This window comes from Elephas maximus, chromosome 21, assembly GCF_024166365.1.
Source record: "Elephas maximus indicus isolate mEleMax1 chromosome 21, mEleMax1 primary haplotype, whole genome shotgun sequence".
NCBI lineage: Eukaryota > Metazoa > Chordata > Mammalia > Proboscidea > Elephantidae > Elephas > Elephas maximus.
In genome coordinates, this window is record NC_064839.1 from 53,892,480 (window position 1) to 53,911,318 (window position 18,839).

At 49.4% G+C, this 18,839-nt stretch overlaps 1 protein-coding gene across 8 annotated transcripts in view; it reads left to right on the forward strand.

Moving 5' to 3' along the window:
• Nucleotides 1-7,220: 7,220 nt before the first annotated feature.
• Nucleotides 7,221-18,839, forward strand: part of ZC3H18 (zinc finger CCCH-type containing 18) — a 52,460-nt gene continuing 40,841 nt past the window's right edge. For 4 of the 8 annotated variants that reach the window (XM_049864017.1, XM_049864021.1, XM_049864020.1 and 1 more), the window contains exons 1-3: nt 7,221-7,420; nt 14,480-14,574; nt 14,655-15,271. In XM_049864017.1, coding sequence (XP_049719974.1) covers nt 14,669-15,271 — 603 coding nt within the window. In that variant the 5' untranslated portion in view covers nt 7,221-7,420; nt 14,480-14,574; nt 14,655-14,668. The other 4 variants (XM_049864018.1, XM_049864023.1, XM_049864025.1 and 1 more) reach the window with 4 other exon arrangements.

The following is an 18,839-nucleotide window of genomic DNA, read 5'->3' on the forward strand; positions in this document are numbered from 1 at the left end:
CTTGGCAGAGTACAGGGTCAGCGGAAAAGAGGAAGATCTTCAACGAGATGGATTGACACAGTGGCTGTAACGATGGGCTCAAGCATAACAACAATTGTGAGGATGGCGCAGGACTGGGCAGTTTTTTGTTCTGTTGGGCACAGGGTCGCTACGATTTGGAACTGACTCGATGGCACCTAACAACAACAACACTATCAGAGCTCAGTTTGCCTTCTTGTGAGCTTTACAGAAACACAATCACAGAGCATTGTTTGTCTTGCTTGTTTCACTCAACATAATTATGTGTGAGAGATTCATACATGCTATTTGTCATGGCCATTCACCCATTTTCAATGCTGTATAATGTTCCATTGTGTGACTGCATTCAATCATTTATCCACACGCCTGTTGGTGGACTTTTGGGCTGTTTCCGGTTTGGGGATATTATAAGAATGCTGCTATGAACATTCTGGCTGACTGGCATTTTCATCAGCTTGGTCCCCAAAAATGTGATTTCCAGGACCTGGCTTGTGTCAGGACTGCAGAGGTGGGTGGAGAAGGCAGAGAAAAAAGCCACATGCAGCAGCTGCAGTTCCTAGTGCCCCAGACACAGCACCCCAAGTCGCCCCTGGGCTGCTGGACACGCTCCCAGCTGTGACTCCACAAGCATTCTGGTTCAGAAGACTCGGCGTGCCTGGTGGACACAGGCTGTCTGGAGTGACTTTGACTCCATCTCTCCCATCTCCTCCTGCCACCACCAGCCCACGTCACTCTCCTGCCTCCTTCACCGCTGCCATCCCTGCGGGTTCAGATGTCAACCTCCATGGACAGCACCCAGACTGCTGTCCTCCCTGCTGGTGCTGAAAACTGCCTGACTGCTCTTATCACGCACCCTTCTAGAAGAAGCTGCAGGGATGGGATGAACTTGGAAGAGACCTGGAACAGTGTGGCTTGGTTTGGAGCCGCAGGGCCCTCTACCCCAAGCCTTCATCACAAGGAAGTGAGCACTAAGGTCCATAGAGGGAAAGCAGCTTGCCCGAGATGTCCAGCTAGCAGCAGGGATGAATGAAGTCAGCAATGATAGCTAAGATTCACTGAGCACTTTCTACATCCTGAGTCCCTCGGTGGTGCAAACAGTTAATGTGCTCAGCTGCTAACTGAAAAACTGGCAATTTGAGTCTACCCAGAGGCTCCCGGGAAGAAAGACCTGGTGAGCTACTTCTAAAAACTAGCCACTGACAGTTCCAGTTTGACACAAATGGGGTCACCAGGAGTCAGGGTTGACTCAGTGGCAACCGGTAACTGGTTTCCTACATCCCAGGCACAGCACTGAAGGTTTTTGCATGGACACTCTCAGTCAGCCCACACATCACACTTAAGAGTTGGACAGGAGAAAACTCAGCCGTAAGCAGTAGCACCAGGATTAGAACCTATGCTTTTAGTCTCACTCCGGGGTCTTTCCTTTCCACCACTCCCCTTCCTCTGATCTTGGTGGGTCCTCCTTATTCTCCAGGACAGGGAGGAAACAGAGTAGCAGTAATAACCCTACCACCACCACCAATGCAGAGAGTGTTTTCATCACTGCGGGCAGAAGTTCTCACACCCCCTAGGTCAGTTGTGGACAGACCACAGCTTCACCCATTTTCTCGTGCTGCCACCCTCTCTGTGCCCTAGGAGTCCTGCAGCCAACAGTCCCCCCCTCCACCACCACCACCAGCAAAGAAACACTTGGCAGTATTTCCCAGGGGCCAGTGCAGTTACATAGCTTTTGTTCATAATCAAGAAAACTCGCTGACAACTTCATCTTCCATTCAAAGTGTTTAAAGACTTGATGCTCCATCCCCACAGCGGACTATCTGGCTGTTAAAACTGATGCCATAGATAAGTATGTATTGGCATAAAAAGATGTTCATAGTAGATTAAGCGAGAAGGCAGGCTATAAGTAATAGGTGGGATATTCTCTCCTGTTTGTAGAACTTACACATATTTAATAGCAGCCATTTATCAAGAGCCTCTTACGCGCCGAGCACTGGGCAGAGCGGTGGGCATCTTGTGTGGCATCACCATCCCCTCCACGCTGTCAGTGCCTTTGATATCACTGCCATTTTCCCAAGGAGAAAACAAGAGTCTCAGAGAGGCGAGGAGACTCGCCCAAGGCCACACAGCTCAGGCAGAGGTCGAACTCAAGCCCAAATCACTTCTCCAAAGCCAGCATTACCAACCACAGGGCTGGGTGACCTCTCCTGCTCCCCCCAACTCTGGGAAGGCCTAAAGGAGGGACCCAAGCCCAAGGTTCTCTGGGGCAGGGGGCTGATTTTCTTTATCTGCATTTATAAATTTGGATTTTGTAACTAGAAAAAATGATAAAGAGTCATTGTTCAAGGGCTTGCCTGCTTAATGATGTCCTCCCTGTGCTTAGCCTCAGTACCAGGTGAGGGGCTGGGCAGGAGGGGCTGGGCAGGAGGGGCTGGCTCTGCTGTGCTCATGGGAAGAGGGGTGGGCACAGTGTAAGAGCCTTCCTCATGGCCAGGACAGGGAGTGCTAGCTGGATCACACTTCTGACACCCGGGTCTTCATGGTCTGTCCGCGGCCAAAGCAGAGCCACACAGATGAGCGGGCCTTCCTCAAGGGGCACCCAGCGCTGTTCTGAAGAAGGGAGTATTCCAAGTGCAGCAAAAAAACTGGAAAAAAACGTGTGCACCATTAATTTTTCAATATCATTGTAAAGCGAGCTTCCGGTGAATGAAAGCATGTGTTTGTGCGTGTGCATGTCCACACAGGTGTGCATGCCTTAATGTGTGTACATGTGTGCATGTGCATGCGTGCACCTGACTGCATATGTATGCATGCACGTGTGTACATGACAACATAGGTTGGCCTGTGGTCATGCCTGATGTCCCTCTTGGTTAATTCTGAACAAGCAGCAGGGACTGACACATTTGAGTGTCCAGGTCCCTGACGCCCACCCAGGCCTTCCGGAGTCATCTGTGTAATAACCGAGAAGGAGAAGCTGACAAAGCCCCCGGACGCTGGGACAATGTAGCTCACTCCACGTGCCCCTGCCCTGCCGCCCTCTGTGCATAGCGGCCCCGCCGGCCTGCCTGAGAACTGCCGTGGGCGGGGCTGGCGCGCCCTCTGGTGGCCTGTGAGAAAAGAGCAAAAGCAGTCCTTGTCATCCCGTGGCATGCAGACCGGTGAGGACCACTGGGCTCTCTCCTGGTCATTTCGTCCATCATAAATGTCTTCCTAAAACGTAGCTTTCAAACTGAGTCTTTTGTATCAAACCAACCCCACACCATTCTGCTAAAGACAACTATAAAAACTGGGCAAATACATGCAAACGCCAAAACATTGGGGAGCACCAGCATGACAGGAATCGGGGCAGCACTGATTTGGAAATGGGGTCTTTGCAGATGGAACTGGTTAAGGTAATAATAGGTCATACTAGAGTAGGGTTCGCCCATAATCCAATATAAGTGGTGTCCTTATAAAAAGAGGAAAAGAGACACAGAAGGAAGAGAGACACATAGGGAAGAACACCATGTGAGGACAGAACAGAGATTGAAGTGACGGGGCCACAAGCCAAGGAATGCCTGGGGCCACCAGGAGCTGGAAGAGACAGGAAGGATCCTCCCCTAGAGCCTCCAGAGGGAGCGAGGCCCTGCCCACACCCTAAATTCTGACTTCTAACCTTTAGAACTATGAGAGAAGATTTTCTGTTGTTTTATGCCCCCCACTTTATAGTTCTTTGTAACAGCAGCCCGAGGAAACAACTACAGTTAATCAAAGTTACACATTTATTTTTAGTCAGCGTTGGAGCCAAGAGTCAAATCCTGGCCTCCGTGACTAAGAGCCTGGATCCTAAAGGAGGTGGTTGGTGACTGAAAGTGCCTAACTCTCAGCAGGCTCTCAGGAATGGTAGCTGCCATCAATTTCTTTTTCTTCCTTTTTAAAATATATTGTCTAAAAATCTAAGGCTTAAAACAGCAACAACAAAACACAACAGTTTGTCCAACTACTGGTACACACATCGTGGATGAATCTCAAAAACATCGTGCTGAGTGGCAGAAGCCAGATACACACTACATGCATTCATGTGACACTGGGAAAGACAACTCAAAACTGTCATGGCAGAATACAGGGTTGGGGAATGACAGCAAGGGGTACCAGTGGACTTTCTATGTAGAGGAAATGTCCTCTCTCGATTGCAGTGGTGACTGCACAGGTATAGACCTTTGCAAAAAACTCATCGATGTGTGTTTTACCAAAAGTGGAGTATACCTCAATGGGGCTGATTTTTTTAAAAAGTCCCTTTTCATGCTGTCTCATTAGGGGGAGATCAATTACGAGTATACAGCAAAGTGTACATAAGTTTTTGTATGAGAGTCTGACTTGATTTGTAAACACTCACTTAAAACACTATAAAAATAAAATCTTTTAAACGTCCCTTTTCACCCCCATTTCTCATTCCCAAGGGGCAACTGTTTCAACTCTTTGAGTTCTGTCCTCTGGCCTTTTCCTCATTTCTAATAAAATATTCATACGGTTATTTCTTGACATTCTGAGTTTTGAAAACGTGTATCGACCTTTTCCCCCGGAAAAGGAAGATTCTGCTGTCTCCCACACCACCCCTCCCACACCCATCCTCCAAATATTTTTAAGTTCAAGTAAATTTTTACTAAATATTTAAAAGCCTGCTTTCTAGATCCCATCATTCCTCCTCCCCCTCAAAATGCCCTCATCCATGTCATAGCATACATCAAGGCATCATTCCTTTTTACAGCCGAATAATATCCTATCGTGTGGATATACCACGTTGTGTGTATCCATCCATCTACTGATGGACGCCCAGGTTGTTTCCACTTTATGGCTACTGTGAATGGTGCTGCTACGAACATTCACGTACAAGTCTTTGCATGGACGTGTGTTTTCAATTCTCGCAGGTAGATACCCAGGAGTGGAATTGCTGCGTTGTCATACTGTAACTCTGTATTTAATGTCTTCATTTATTCCCTCACACATTCATTCAGGGAACATGAGGCAAACATCTATGAGTACACTTAACGTCACTATGGCCAGACATATACATGTGTGGAACGAATGGCGGTGGGCTCACAAGAACCCCAATGAAGAGTCCTTCCACTGGAGGAGGAAGATGGGGTGAGGAGAGGCCTGCTCTGCTCCACACCTCAAAACCCTTAGTCAACCCCAGGACCGGTTACATAGTTTACAGGATCTGGTGTAAAACTGAAATGGAGGGCACCTTGTTCACAAACTAAGAATGTTAAGATGGTGGCAGCAGGCACTAAACCAAGCATAGCCCCTTCTAAGCACAGGGCCGTGGTTACCCCAGATTGTCGCTCCCAGAGCAAGCAGAGCAGATTTCCAACTTTGTCCAGTCTCTCTCCCTGATCACCCTCCCCATTCAACTCCAACTCTTCTGAAGACCCTTGTTGAGCCCTGCCAAAGCCATTCCCTCTGTCTGGAATGCTCCCCCTTCCTACTCCAACCAGTCACCCTCTTCATCCTTCAAGAGGCAACTGAAATGTTCATTTTTTAAAAGACTTCACTGCCATGTTTGAGCACTACTAATTAAGGGTTTCCCAGGTGGAGCCACGGGTTTGCTCAGGAGGAGCCAGGGAAAGAGCTCTTTAAAGAAGCACTACCTCTGCCCCCTCCCTTTTCTGCCAGCCTCCTCTCAGGTCTCACTCTCCTGCTTCCATTTTGCCTTTTTTTTTTTTTTTTAAACACCTGCATTGAGTCAACAGAAGACCTCAAATAATAGTTAAGAAGGCACCATTTTTTAAAAATTGTACTTTAAATGAAAGTTTACAGGACAAACTAGTTTCTCATTAAACACTTCGTACACATTGTTTTATGATACTGGTTAACAGCCCCACCACACATCAACACTCTCCCCTCTCAACCTTGGGTTCCCTATTACCAGCTTTCCTGTCTCCTCTGGCCTTCTAGTCCTTGCCCCTGGGCTAGTATGCCCCTTTAGTCTTGTTTTATCTTAGGGGTCTGTCTAATCTTCGCCTTAAGAGTGAACCTCAGGAGCAGCTTCATTACTGAGCTAAAACGGTGTCAGGGGGCCACACACTCAGGTTTCTCCAGTCTCTGTCAAGCCAGTAAGTCTGGTCTTTTTTGTGAGTTAGAATTTTGTTCTACATTTTTCTCCATCTCTGTCAAGGACCCTCTGTTGTGGTCCCTGTCAGAGCAGTCAGCGGTGGTAGCCCAGCACCATCTAGTTGTACCGGACTCCGTCTGGTGGAGGCCATGGTAGTTGCAGTCCCTTAGTCCTTTGGACTAATCTTTCTGAGAAGGCACCACTTTTGAAGAAGGTGTGAGTTGGGACTGGGGGGCTCATTCATCCTGCCTTCCCCTTATCCGCACTCATCCACAACCACATTCTTAATATCCCCAATTTACCGATAAGAAAACGGAGGCTAGATACGCTGAGTGACTGTCTCAAGGCCACACTGCAGTACATGGGGGAACTGCAACTCCGACATACACGCCCCCGAAGCTGCGCTGCCTGCCTGGCGCTCCCTCCCTGGGCTGGGGCATCGCGGCGGCGCCTGCAGGACGGTAACTGGATGCAGGATGGTGACCGGTGCGCAGTCACTGTCTGCTCAGTTCTCAATTAGCTTCTGGGCGGGCGGGGCTGCTCCAAGCCTCAGGTTACTCATCTTTGAAATGGACATCTTGCCCGCCTGGCTGTTCTGCAGATGGCAGTGATGATGGTCAACCCTGAGAGTCTGTGAAAAGTTCGTCATCAGTAAAAAATGCCCTGAGTCTCCATTCAACGTCTTCTGACCGGCAAAAGGTGAAATGTTAAAGCTGGTTACATTTGATAAGGCGAGAAAATATTTCATCCGAGGAAGATAGATTAACGTGTTTCCGCTTTGATATTTAGAATAAGATGTTTTCTTCCGAAGGCGTCAGCCAGCAAAACTGCGAGGCGGCGAACCGGGGATCGCCTGCTTCCTCCTGGAAAGCCGCGGCGCACTCGTCACCTGACAGGGCGCGTCACATGACAGCGCTCGCGGGAGCGTTAAACCCTATACGCAGGCGTTCTCAGGCGGCCCCGTCAAGAGCGCGGGCTCAGGGCCCCGCCCCGGGGGGCGGGGCGTCTTGACGGCGCCTGCGCCGCGACGGTGATCGGGTGGGCGCGGGCCGGGGGGCGGGGCCGCGCGGAGGCCGGAAGGAAGAGGGAGCAGGGAAGAACAAGCGAGGGAAGCCCGCCTGCCCCAGGACGACCGTCGCGGCCTGATGACGTCGTACAATGGCCGGCCCCCGCGGGTAGTGGAGCCCGTTTGTTCCGCCCGCGTCGCGCTTGAAGCCGGAGCGTCTGAGGAGCGGAAGGGCAGAGGGACGTCTACTCCGCGCCGTCCCAACTCCAGCGGAGCAGTGGCCCGCTCTCGGCGCTCGCGCTGAGGTGAGCGAGGCCCGAGCGGGCGGCTAGGAGGCCGGGCTGGCGGCGCCGGCGGGGGGAGGAGGAGGTCGCCTCGGCGGCGGCGGCGGCAGGCAGGAGCGTGGCGGCGGTGGCGGGAGCCGAGGCCAGGGAACCCTTCGCCGCCGTCGCTTCCGTGGAGCGCCCCAGGCTGCGCGCTCCGGCCGTGGGGGCAGCTGACCGAAGCGTGGCTTCTGGGCCCCCGGGAAGGGGGATACTGAGACAGGCACGATTCCGCGTTCCGTCCGCGGCGAGTCCCGGCCCGCGGGAGCCCTGGAACCCCTCAGAGTCTGGACTCCTCGCGAGCTGCCCTCGCGCCCCGGGTGGAGTTTATTTTCCTGAAGCTGTCAGTTCTCATCCGGGCATTCGCGTGGCACATGTTTGCCGTCCACAAAGGGAGGGTGAGAGGCATGCGGATTTGTCCTCCGGACTAGGCCGGCCCCAAGTGTTGATGGCTCTTTGGGGGATCTTTGAGCTCTTTGGAGCCACCTGGAACTTGCTCCCTCGCCTCGAAAGTGTGCACAGGTTGGACGTATTTGCTGTGCCCGAGATGCTCTCCAGCGTCTTAGAAATAGTAATGTACTTGTCTCTTTGATTTAGGACCCCAAAGGATTCTGGGCCCCTAGAATAAACTAACTGCAACTATGATGCTGGAAGAACCTAAGACTTTAAGACTTAACTAGTCTTGCTCCTGCGAAAACCTTAAGTTTTCCTGGTTACTTTGTGACAGCTGAGTTTGCTGGGCAGAATGGTTGATTATGTTAAGTGAACTTTTTTTTAACAAACTCATTTGCAAGACTAAACCAGTCCTCAGCTCCACTTGAGGGAAATGGAAGAAGGGACTATGACATCTGAACTTCAGTTTGGGGTGTATCAATGGTTCCTCATTCCTCCTTTAGGACTCACCTCTGTCATACTGCCTGTGGAATGGTCCCTTCCTGAGGCAGTGGTCGGGATTCCCAGGTGAGCCTGGACTGAGGGAGATTCCAACTTCACGCCCTGGGAGGGGAGTCTCTGCCTGATTACATTACAGTCTGAGCGTTTGAGTAGAGTCCAACCAGGTCCCAAAAGCTGAAACTACTTTCCAGTGTTAGGGGAAATGCTCAGACAGCTGAAGAAAGCTTTGTGGAGTCATTCCAGAGAGCATACAGGTAAGTTCTGGCTGTGCTCGTGTTGGAAGGGGTTTTGACTTATCACAGCTACAAATGATATCAAGGTGTTTCCTTATTTTTTCTTCTGGTGGTCAAATTTAGTAAATTTGGGTGATGCTATCATTGTCAACTATAGAGGAGTCAGTCTTTCGTTTTGGTGTTACAAGTCTGTAAAGTTATGAACCTGAATTTTATCTAGACAAACCAGAACTTAAGTATCCAGGTAGACACTGCGTTGTTAAAAACAGTTGTCCCAAAAGGTTATGTTTCTGTTTCATTGATGTTTCTTTGCCAGTACGTCTTTAGCACTCCTGTTACGGTAATGAATATGTAAGCCATGTGAGAAAATCAGTCATATTTAATAGTCATACTACATGTTTGACCAAAACTTGTCTTACCTGGCTTGGTAACTCACCTCATTCTCCAGACCAGGCTCTGAATGACTTCTGACTATTTCTGAAACTAACCCACCTTGAGGAGGAAAATTTGCTGCTACCAGAGAGAGCCAGGAGAGCGATCTGCAGGTCTGAAGATCACTCTGAAAGAGAAGTTCCCGCGTGCTCTGTGCTTTAGCAGCGCCGTAGGAAGCGGTGTGTGGCCTTCCAGGGCGACTGCTTGGAAAGGAGACCACTCCCTTTCTGTGACTGATTTTTGGTGTATTCTTTTCAAAATTAGGCAACTCTTTAAATTTTTTTTTCCCTGATGCGCAACAGGTACTTTCTTAAGTAACGAGATTTTGTCATTTATGCATTTATTCACCAAACATTCATCCAGCACTGCCTGCCGAATGGAGACACTATAGGGTGGCACATGTCACCTGCTCTCTGGGCAGGTTCACAATCTTGTGGATCAAAAGTCTGAAGGTTTAGCTGGTTCCCGGCTACAACCAATGACTGTCCTGACAGGGAACACAATGGAACCCCTGAGGGAGCAGGAGAGCAGTGGGATGCAGACGCCAAATTCTCGTAAAAAGACCAGACTTAATGATCTGACTGAGACTAGAAGGACCCCGGTGGTCATGGCCCCCAGACCTTTTGTTGGCCCAGGACAGGGAACCATTCCCAAAGCCAACTCTTCAGACAGGGATTGGACTGGACAATGGGATGGAGAGGTTTGCTGATGAGGAGTGAGCTTCTTGGATCAGGTGAACACTTGAGACTGTGTTGGCATCACCTGTCTGGAGGGGAGATGAGAGGGTGGAGGGGGTTAGAAGCTGGCAGAATGGACATGAAAAGAGAGTGGAGGGAGGGAGCGGGCTCTCTCACTGGGAGGAGCAATTGGGAGTATGTAGCAAGGTGTATATAAGTTTTTGTGTGAGAGACTGACTTGATTTGTAAACTTTCACTTAAAGCACAATAAAGATTAAAAAAAAAAAAAGAAGAAGGTTTAGCTCCAAACCATGCCGTGAGCCCACAATTCACGGTGGTTGTGTCAGAAGAGCAAACTAAGCAGAAATTGTGATTGTGGGAGTTAGGTAACACTTGTCCAAAGGACCCCATTTCATTGACTGCACCTAATAGGCCGCATATTTCACTTTCTTGCACCCCTACATATCGGTTAAGACTTGTTCGGATAACCCCATTTCATCAGGCACGCTTAATGGGCTCTGCATTTCTCTTCCTAGCACCCCAACATATCAGTTAAGACTTGTCCAGGGGGCCCCATCTCATAAGCCACATTAATAGGCAGTGTATTTCTCTTCCCAACACCCCAACCTAGAGTCTGCACTGAGCTATTTGCCAAATTAAATTAATCTCAAAACAGGACATTGACACCCAGAGAGACAGTTAACCTGCCCAGAGCAGGACTTGGAACTCAAGACATCTTCTCATTCCCAGGGACATTCCTTCTCATCTGTTCCACGTGGGTAACCCAGGTTGCTTATGATAAACAGGTAGATTTGTTGGCATCTGAAAGGTGTTCAGCAGTATGTAGCCTCAAGTTTTGAAGTCCAGTTGGTTTCCTAGGGAAAGACAACACTCTTTTCTTTGGTAAACTTTTCAGGGTCTCCTAAGGGGTGACTATGTGCCAATGTGCAAAGGACAGCCCCTCTTTACACCTGTAGTAATTGTTGATACTGTCCCCTTTCAGTCTCAAAATATCCTGTTTACACAATAAATTACATGGTAGCTCTGCTACTAAGTGCCAGTGCCTTTGCTAGGCTCAGGGAACACGGAGGGGAGTCAGAGTCCTCCCACTCAGCCACTTCACGGAGGGGGATGTGGGGGCAAACAAGCAGTGGCATTACAGTGTGTTAAGTATGGATACTTAATGGAATAATAAACAATATACTTAGGGCAAGAGTTCTTAACCTGGGAACCAAGGGTAGACCTCAGGAGGTTTTCGAACTCCAAAAGTGTGAGGTAAAATGGTGTGTGTCCAGGTTTTTTTAGGAAGACGAACCATACCCTTTACAGGATTGTCAGGGATCTGTGATCCCCAAAAGATTAAGTATCAAGACATGAAGAATGAGGCTGCCCTCTGAGGGTAGTGGGTTCTTTCGAGACCCTTTTGCTCTGGTGCCGTGAGCACTGGAAAACGCTCTGGAGGGTTGGGGAAGCTAACCGCATCCTCGGCGTGGGTGTGTTGGAATCGTTTCCATGATCAGACTGTGCAGAGTGTGTGGCCCCGTCAGCCCTTCTCACAGTTAACTTTACATTCCACAGGGCACCCGCCTCGGCACTTCCTGTGGTTTTAGTGGACGTCTAAAGATGGGCTCTTTTGGGAGTCTCTTTTATTGAATTCATGTTTGATTTAGGGGCCCACGTTTCAGACTTCTGACGAGTTTAAAATAAAAAGCATATGACCATCCCTATTATTTGCCTGGTAGTCTGTCCAGAGCATGTGGTGGCTTTTCCATCTAGATGAAAGTGTGCATGTTTGGGTCCCGTAGAGCTGAGGTAGGAGTATAGATGGAGCAGCGCAAAACTTGGCAAGGAAAGAAAAACGGGCAAAATCTACTAGCTTAATAGAAGATGGCCCTCACTTATGCATAGGCTCTCTTCCCAAAAAGAACTTAGAAGGTGAGTTTGGAGCTTGGGTCACATCTTTTTCTGAAAACACTGGTTTAAAGTGGGGATTTGGCTACTTCGGCATACTTACTGTGGGCACCATGGCTGAGTCTTAGCTTTCGGAGCAGTGCTCTGTGCCATCCCAGCATGTCCACTCCCTTGCTTTGTGGCCTTGGTTTCCTGATCTATGAAATGAGAACAACATATGATGTGAGGATTACAAATGAGGTGAGGGGATAAGTCACGTGCCTGGCACAGAATAGTGTCTCAGCAAACCATGACAGCTGGTGGTTGTGTTACAGAAATGGTTTTAATAATAGGGTCTTGCATTACATAGGTTCTCGAGTATTTGTCGAATGAAACTGTGAATGAATTTCTCCTTAGTCCTCCCGGAGACTTGCACTGAATTCCACGGGAGTGTGGTTATTATAAGTTGGTTACCATTATTCACCTTTACGTTTCTTCATTTAAATGAGAACATGGGGAGCACTGATATGCCAACCCCATTATCAGAGGCTCACCTCATCTCATCGTAACCACCTCATGAGATAGATAATGTCGTCCTCACGTTTCAGATGAAGACACTGAGGTCTGTGAGGTTACATAACCTGTCCAAGATCCTAAAGCTAGGAAGCAGTAGACTAAGTTCTAGCTCACAAGCCCAAGCTGTCTGCCCTGTCCTATGGGTCCTATAAAGAAAGCAGCTTGTTTGCAGATAAACTTCCCACTGTCTGCTTCCCTGCTTCCTGCCTTAGTTCAGATATTTGAAGTTGAATACTCTTTTGTTTTTTATTAAGATTTAGTTTCAAGTTTCCAAAATATAAAAAGGAATTTGGCCGGACCCAGTCATGACTCAGAAACCAAAGTACACCCCAGTTTGCCCTGGGCCCCAGAAAAGCCTGTCATGAGACTATGGAGTTTGTGCAGAGCCTGCTCTGATCAGAGGACAGTATGTTGCAGGCTTGACAGGTGCTTTCTGCAGAGTATCAAGGATGTGATTTACAACTAGCTAGGACACATTGAATTTGCATAGCATTTTATTGATTTGAGAGGTAACTTCGTTTCCCAGGTTGCCATTAGACTATAAAATGTGAGAATCAGAATTTGTTAGGTTTTGAGTAAGGGTATAAAAGGCTGTAACCAGTTAGCATTTGCTGCCTGCCTTCTGGGTACCTGCCTGGCCTGCCTCCTGGGTCTGGACTGAGCTAGTCCTAGGGAGATGAAAAGGCCCTTGCCCTCTGATGGGGAAGAAATTATATATACAATGTAGCAAAAACTTTATGGCAAAGATGAGTATAGGATGTTGTGTGCAAAGTTTTATGTGTTACTCTTACTGATATTAATAAGTAAGGATGGGAGGAAAAAGATTGCCAGTTTTTCACTAGCCTCAGACTTAACCGTTGTAACCAACCCACACACACTTTCAGGCCTGAACAGTTAAAGGATGCAGGGGCTTGAGCAAGAGGACCCTGTCCTTAGCTTTTGTCATCCTTGCTCGCGTGCATTAGGCTTTTGGGAACAGTGTGTACGGTGAGGGGCCGGGCAGCGCCTGTGAAAGTCAGGGTGCGCTAGTAACTCCTTCCCCTGGGAGGGGCTGGATTGTGTCTTTAGAAGGCCGGAAAGGGAGTCGTTTTCAAACCTAACCATTTTTAACTGACCGAGAATGGATTGGTTGGCTTGTAAATTTCTACTGTTGCTAACCATTTAGGTTTTTTTTTTTTTTTTATTGTGCTTTAAGTGAAAGTTTACAAATCAAGTCAGTCTCTCACACAAAAACCCATATACACCTTGCTACACACTCCTGATTACTCTCGCCACTAATCATTTAGTTTTTATAAAGTGATTTGCTCAACTGTAATCTCCATTAACAGCAAAAAAAAAATTTTTTTTTAACGGTAGGTTCAGATGCCAACTCTGGGTACTTTGCATCTTTGAACATAGGTTCTCCTTTAAAAAGCATGACTTAAGATGTATATGTATAGATATGATTGGCTCTCTGTAGACCCATCCTAATCTGGGGTGAATAACCTTTTCCCAGTACTGCTGCGATGCCAGGCAGCATGACTGGAAGGGCATTATTTTAAATAACAATCGCAAACAGTGCCTCACAGAATGAAGACCCAGGCGCACGTTGGCCCCTGCACTGTTCTGTGATCACACACTACCTCGGTAGCACGAGCTGCCTTGCTCTGTGGTGGGGGTTGTACATTCTCATCCCATCTTATCCATCTACGTTTAAAACATGGAGCGCGTACATGGGAAAGCCAAAGGATACTCACTTTGTGATTAAATCAAGATGAGTCAGAATAGAAACGGAGTCTTCTATAACAACACCCTTGGTCTAATTCATAAGCACACCACTTGAGCAATGTACAGCTTTTGGCCAGAGCTCCTTTGCACGTCAGATTGGACATTGGCCCTTGTGTTGAGGTGCTTGGACACCCATAAGCACTGTTGGAGCCTCAGGTGCAGCTGTGCCATGGTGAGGCCTAGAAATCTTGTTCTTAGGGAGCACCTGGTGGTTTTGATGGAGGCAATCAAGCCAGGCTCTGAGACCTGCGTTCAGTACAGGGAAATGTCCCACAGCCCAGGTCTCGGCCTTAGACTGCTCAGGATGATTCTAGAAAAATGGTCCGATGCACACCTTCAGTTGTGGTACCCCATTGGATAATGCACATTTTCTTGAGTTTCAGAAATAATTTGCTCTAAGAATTCAAGCAGCTGTCCTTTGCTCACTTTTCTGTTGGCTGTTCAGGTTGCATTTGTGATGAGAAGGGGTCGCTGGGCCACGCTACTGCCAGGTTGCACTCATGCACACTTAGCTGAGTAGAGCTCAGTCTTTGGGTGCTAGTGTGGGTTTAACTGCCTGTCTTTCTCTCCAGTGGCACAGCCAGCAGCAGGTCTGCAGCACAGGGTCCGGAGCTGGGAGGTGCTGCACAGGGCCAAGCAGAGTGGAGGTCCTGATTCTCCCTGTCAGGTCAGGAGCATGCGCCAGGAGGGGGTGGGCTGGCCTTCTACTTTGCTGACTGCTGAGCTTCTCTGACCCCTCTCTTGTAGAGCCGTGGGTACCGATGGATGTGGCCGAGAGCCCTGAACGGGGTCCATGCTCTCCAGAAGATGAAGAGGAGCAGCAGCGGGGGCTCTCGGACGATGACATTTTGAAGGAGAGCGGATCAGAGCAGGATTTGGACGGAGCTGGGGGGAGGGCATCTGACTTGGAGGATGAGGACCACACAGCCCGGGGACTGAGCCAGGGGGAGGAAGACCACTCCGACGAGGAGGGCCCAGCAAGCGAGCCCCAGTCTCAGGATCCAGACTCTGAGGCCAACGAGTTGAGCAGGGGCCCCGCGAGCCCCCCGTGTGAGGAGGAGGGGGGTGTGGGGGAGGAGGACCGGACCAGTGACCTCAGGGACGAGGCATCCTCCGTCACTAGGGAGCTGGACGAGCATGAACTCGATTATGACGAGGAGGTCCCCGAGGAACCTGTCCCTGCTGCCCAGGACGATGAGGCCGAGAAGGCAGGGGCCGAGGGCGATGAGGAGAAGGGGGAAGGTGCCCCAGAGACAGAGGAGAAGGCAGGAGCTAAGAATGTCAAAGGGAAAGAGCCTATGGAGACCGTGAAGGAGAAAAAAAAAGAGGATGATGATGGGGAAATTGACGACGGGGAGATTGACGTAAGTACACCTGGGGTGAGGTGGGAGGGAATGGCTGCCTGGTGCGGCCACCCACTGCACACCAGAAAACAGCGGGCCCTCCTTGGGGCTAATTTTGTGATTCCCTCTTCAGTAGAAGCAAGGAGGTGGGATAAAGGAGGAAAATTATTGCTTCTGGGGGGGCGTCACCACAGTAATTAGAAAGCAAATGTTGAAAACCAAGAATGAAAAATGAGCTAGCTTCAGAAATGTTCTGTCTGCCACTTGGTAGCTGGAAAAGTGTCCAAGGGCCTGTTTCTCACTCCCTTTACTGGTTGGGTTTGTTTTGATGCGGCCTTCACGTTGACTAGAAAATATCACTAGTGATACTACACACGGGTAACTCCTCTCATCCTCTGTGGGTCTCATTTTTGGAGTATTTGCCCCTGTCCCCACCACATACTCGCTCCTGTGTCTTCTCCCTCGGAAGCCACCGTCAGCATGCTGTGCTGTGCCCCGCTCCCCCTGGTTCTGAGTGCGAGCTCCCTCAGAAGCCACCGTCAGCGTGCTGTACTGTGCCCCGCTCCCCCTGGTTCTGAGTGTGAGCCGGAAGTATGCACATCGGGTTTGTCAGCAGCAGCCTGGGCTCGGACCTGCTTCTGGGCAGCCTTGGCCTAGCTCCCTTAGTGGGAATTCCTGGAAAGTAGCTTCTGGTTTTTAGTGGAAAGTACGCATTCCAGAAAACTTTTTCCCCTATTGCTTTCCAGCGCAGCTCTGTTATCAGAGGTGATCTACCTGGTATGTTTTTATGAGGAAGAAGCTTACAGTTTGGCTTACAAGTCAGAGAATGGACATGGGCCGAGGCCTTGGGGAGTCAGTTCCCAGCAGGACTCTCACTGGTGGCGAGCAGAGAGGCTGCCCAGCCCACGGGGCCCTTCCCGCATCATCTTGCATGTCCCCTTCCTTTGGCTTCCCGGCTCCTGTGAATTACCAGGTGTGACCAGGGAAAAGTCTAGAAAACTGTTTGCTTCATCATCCTTATAATTTAGTAGCACTTGCTCTTGTCAAGTGGCCTTGTCCTGCCTTTTTCGGTTTTGGGTCCAGTGAAGTGATGGGGCTGTCCCCACCGTCCCCAACTTCTCTGTCCCCTCAGTACTGTTTTCTTGATGGTGACTTCAATTTGTATTATAGACCTTGAAATCATTTTGTCTAGGCCACAAAATGTGTGATCCAGGCCTTGAATTACCTTTACATGTTTTTGGTGTGCTGCCAAAACATCCCTCAGACAGAGATGCCTTTCCACAAGGGCCTTTTCCCTGCTGGGGTGCAGATGGGATCCTTTGCACCCAACTAGGGCCAGCTTCTCACAGCGCTGGGCTGCCTTGTGGCGTGGAGCCAAGGGCTCCACTGACGGTCAAGCTTTGTGTGCGTCTATTTAGAGGCTTCTCACCTGTCCAGGATGTCACACAGAGAACCAGATTCCCCTGGGCTTTTGTTTCTACCTGTACCATCTCTCAGGAGAGTAGACAGAACTTGCCAGAATTGGACTACCTGCTGTGTGGCGGTCCTTCCTTCCTTCTCCTTCGCCTCTGGTTAGTCTCTCACATGGCCATTCCCCCCCGCCCCGCCCCCACCCCGGGGCTTGGGGAGCGGTTTGATTGCTCCCTGATATACTTGGGTCTGCTCTGGGATTGGCCTTCACAGAAGACCGTCCGCCTCACTGGTTGCGCAGCATCTCCTTTGCCCCTGACTCGGTCCTGGTTTTTATGTCTCCCTTATCGTGTGGTTAAAAGAACCCGAGACAGTCCCTGGGTCCCCCAGCCTTTGATAGGCCTGCATGTCCTTTTGATCCTGCTGTTACTGGTGACATCTCCCATCTGTTGGGCAGACTTCCAGAGGCAGTGGCACAGTGGGCGCAGAGCTCTGTAAGTTGTCCTAGGCCCCCTTGGCCACCATTGGTAGCTCACTGCCCACCTCCTACAAAACAGTTTGAAGCATTTTCTTCGTATGTGGCATTTTTTAGTTGCTCATGTTGAATTTCACCTGTTCCTTTTGTGCCTGGATTCAGCCCAGGAGATCTCCCTCAGCCTGTCCTTAGGGTGCTGAGTTTTCTCTCTGAAAGGGCTGTGCTCTTGCCTAACTGACTGCTACTTGTGCACTCCCTCCATGTCACTTTTGAGGTGCAGGGCCACAGCAGCCCACCCTGACACTCAGGAGAGAAAAAGCGCAAGTGTTACAAACTGTAGGATCGTCACTCCTTTCACACCTGTCACCTGTGTGGGTCTTGAACCACAAGAGTCCATGTAGGTGTAAGATCCAGGAAACCTGAGAACTCATCTAGCGGCAGACCTGAGCTAAACTGACACAGGGTTGTCTGTGACCTTGTCTTTATCCTACTCAGTGTGAACAGGCACACATTCCCTTGCAGAAATAGTGCTGTCAGTTACAGGATGTCGTTTCTACTCCACTGTATTGCCTTTCTAAAATCAAAACGTTTCTAAATTCCAAAAACACATCTGGCTGCAAGGGCTTTGGAAAAGCGGCACCAGACCTCTATTTTTATCCCCATTTTACAGACGAGGGAGCTTGTGATTGTCCCAGATGGCAAGACCAGGGCTCCACCCAGGCTTCTCCCCAGCTTATTCTCTGTGTGCTGTGTCCATTTCCTTTGACTTGGCAGTGGCACGTGGTGACTCAGTTTTCTTATCTGAGTTTGTTACTGAGGCTTCAGTTTTTGAAAGAATTTTTTTTTTTTTTGCAGTTATATAAGTAATGCACATCCATTGTTTTTTAAAAAGGAAAATAAAAACCTGCACAGGAAAATACAAATTATCTATTACATTATTGCTCAGAATTAATTGTATTTTGCTGCATTATTTCTGAGGGCCTTTTCTGTTACAATAAGTTTTCGTTTTCAGACCACTTCCTGCTTTTGTGTTACGTGAGGCACTGTGCGTGAGTACTCTGCAGGCAGCATTTCAGTTAAGCTCCACAACAGTCCTGCGTGGAAGGTGTGCTCCATTCTGCAGAGAAGAAACTAAGGTGCAGAGATGGAGCAGGCCTCCACATCACCATGGCCAGGATGGAGCAGAGGTGGAGTGAGGATGCATGTCACAACGCAGCCCGGATGGACCAGAGCCACAATAGGAACCCAGCCTTGCTCCCCCCGTGCACACTCGTTTGTATGAAGGCTCTTAAAACTGAAATAGACCTGGGCGCTTCTGATCTGCGTGCATGTTTACCCCAGGCAGCGCTAGCAAAGGTGTACCAACAGGGCATGGTTGCTGTAGCTCTACATCAAGCAATGTACGGTCTGATGGTGCTTTGTTGCCCACTCTGGGCACTCCCCCATGCTAGGTGTTGCTTTTGTTCTCGCCCGTCCTGAGTGGCATCTGCATAGAGTTCCTCAGCTCTATCCTTCCTGTAGGCCCAGCAGTGTGCCTCTGACCTGCCCATTTGGCCTCTCCTGTGTTCTGACATCTGCTATTTCCAATCCGGGTCCAGTGGCCAGAAGGCCATCCGTGTGTGAGGAGCAGGGAGGCCCCAAAAAATTCCCATCATCACAAACTAGATGTGACAGTCCTCAATGACAGAGAATGTGTGCTTGGCT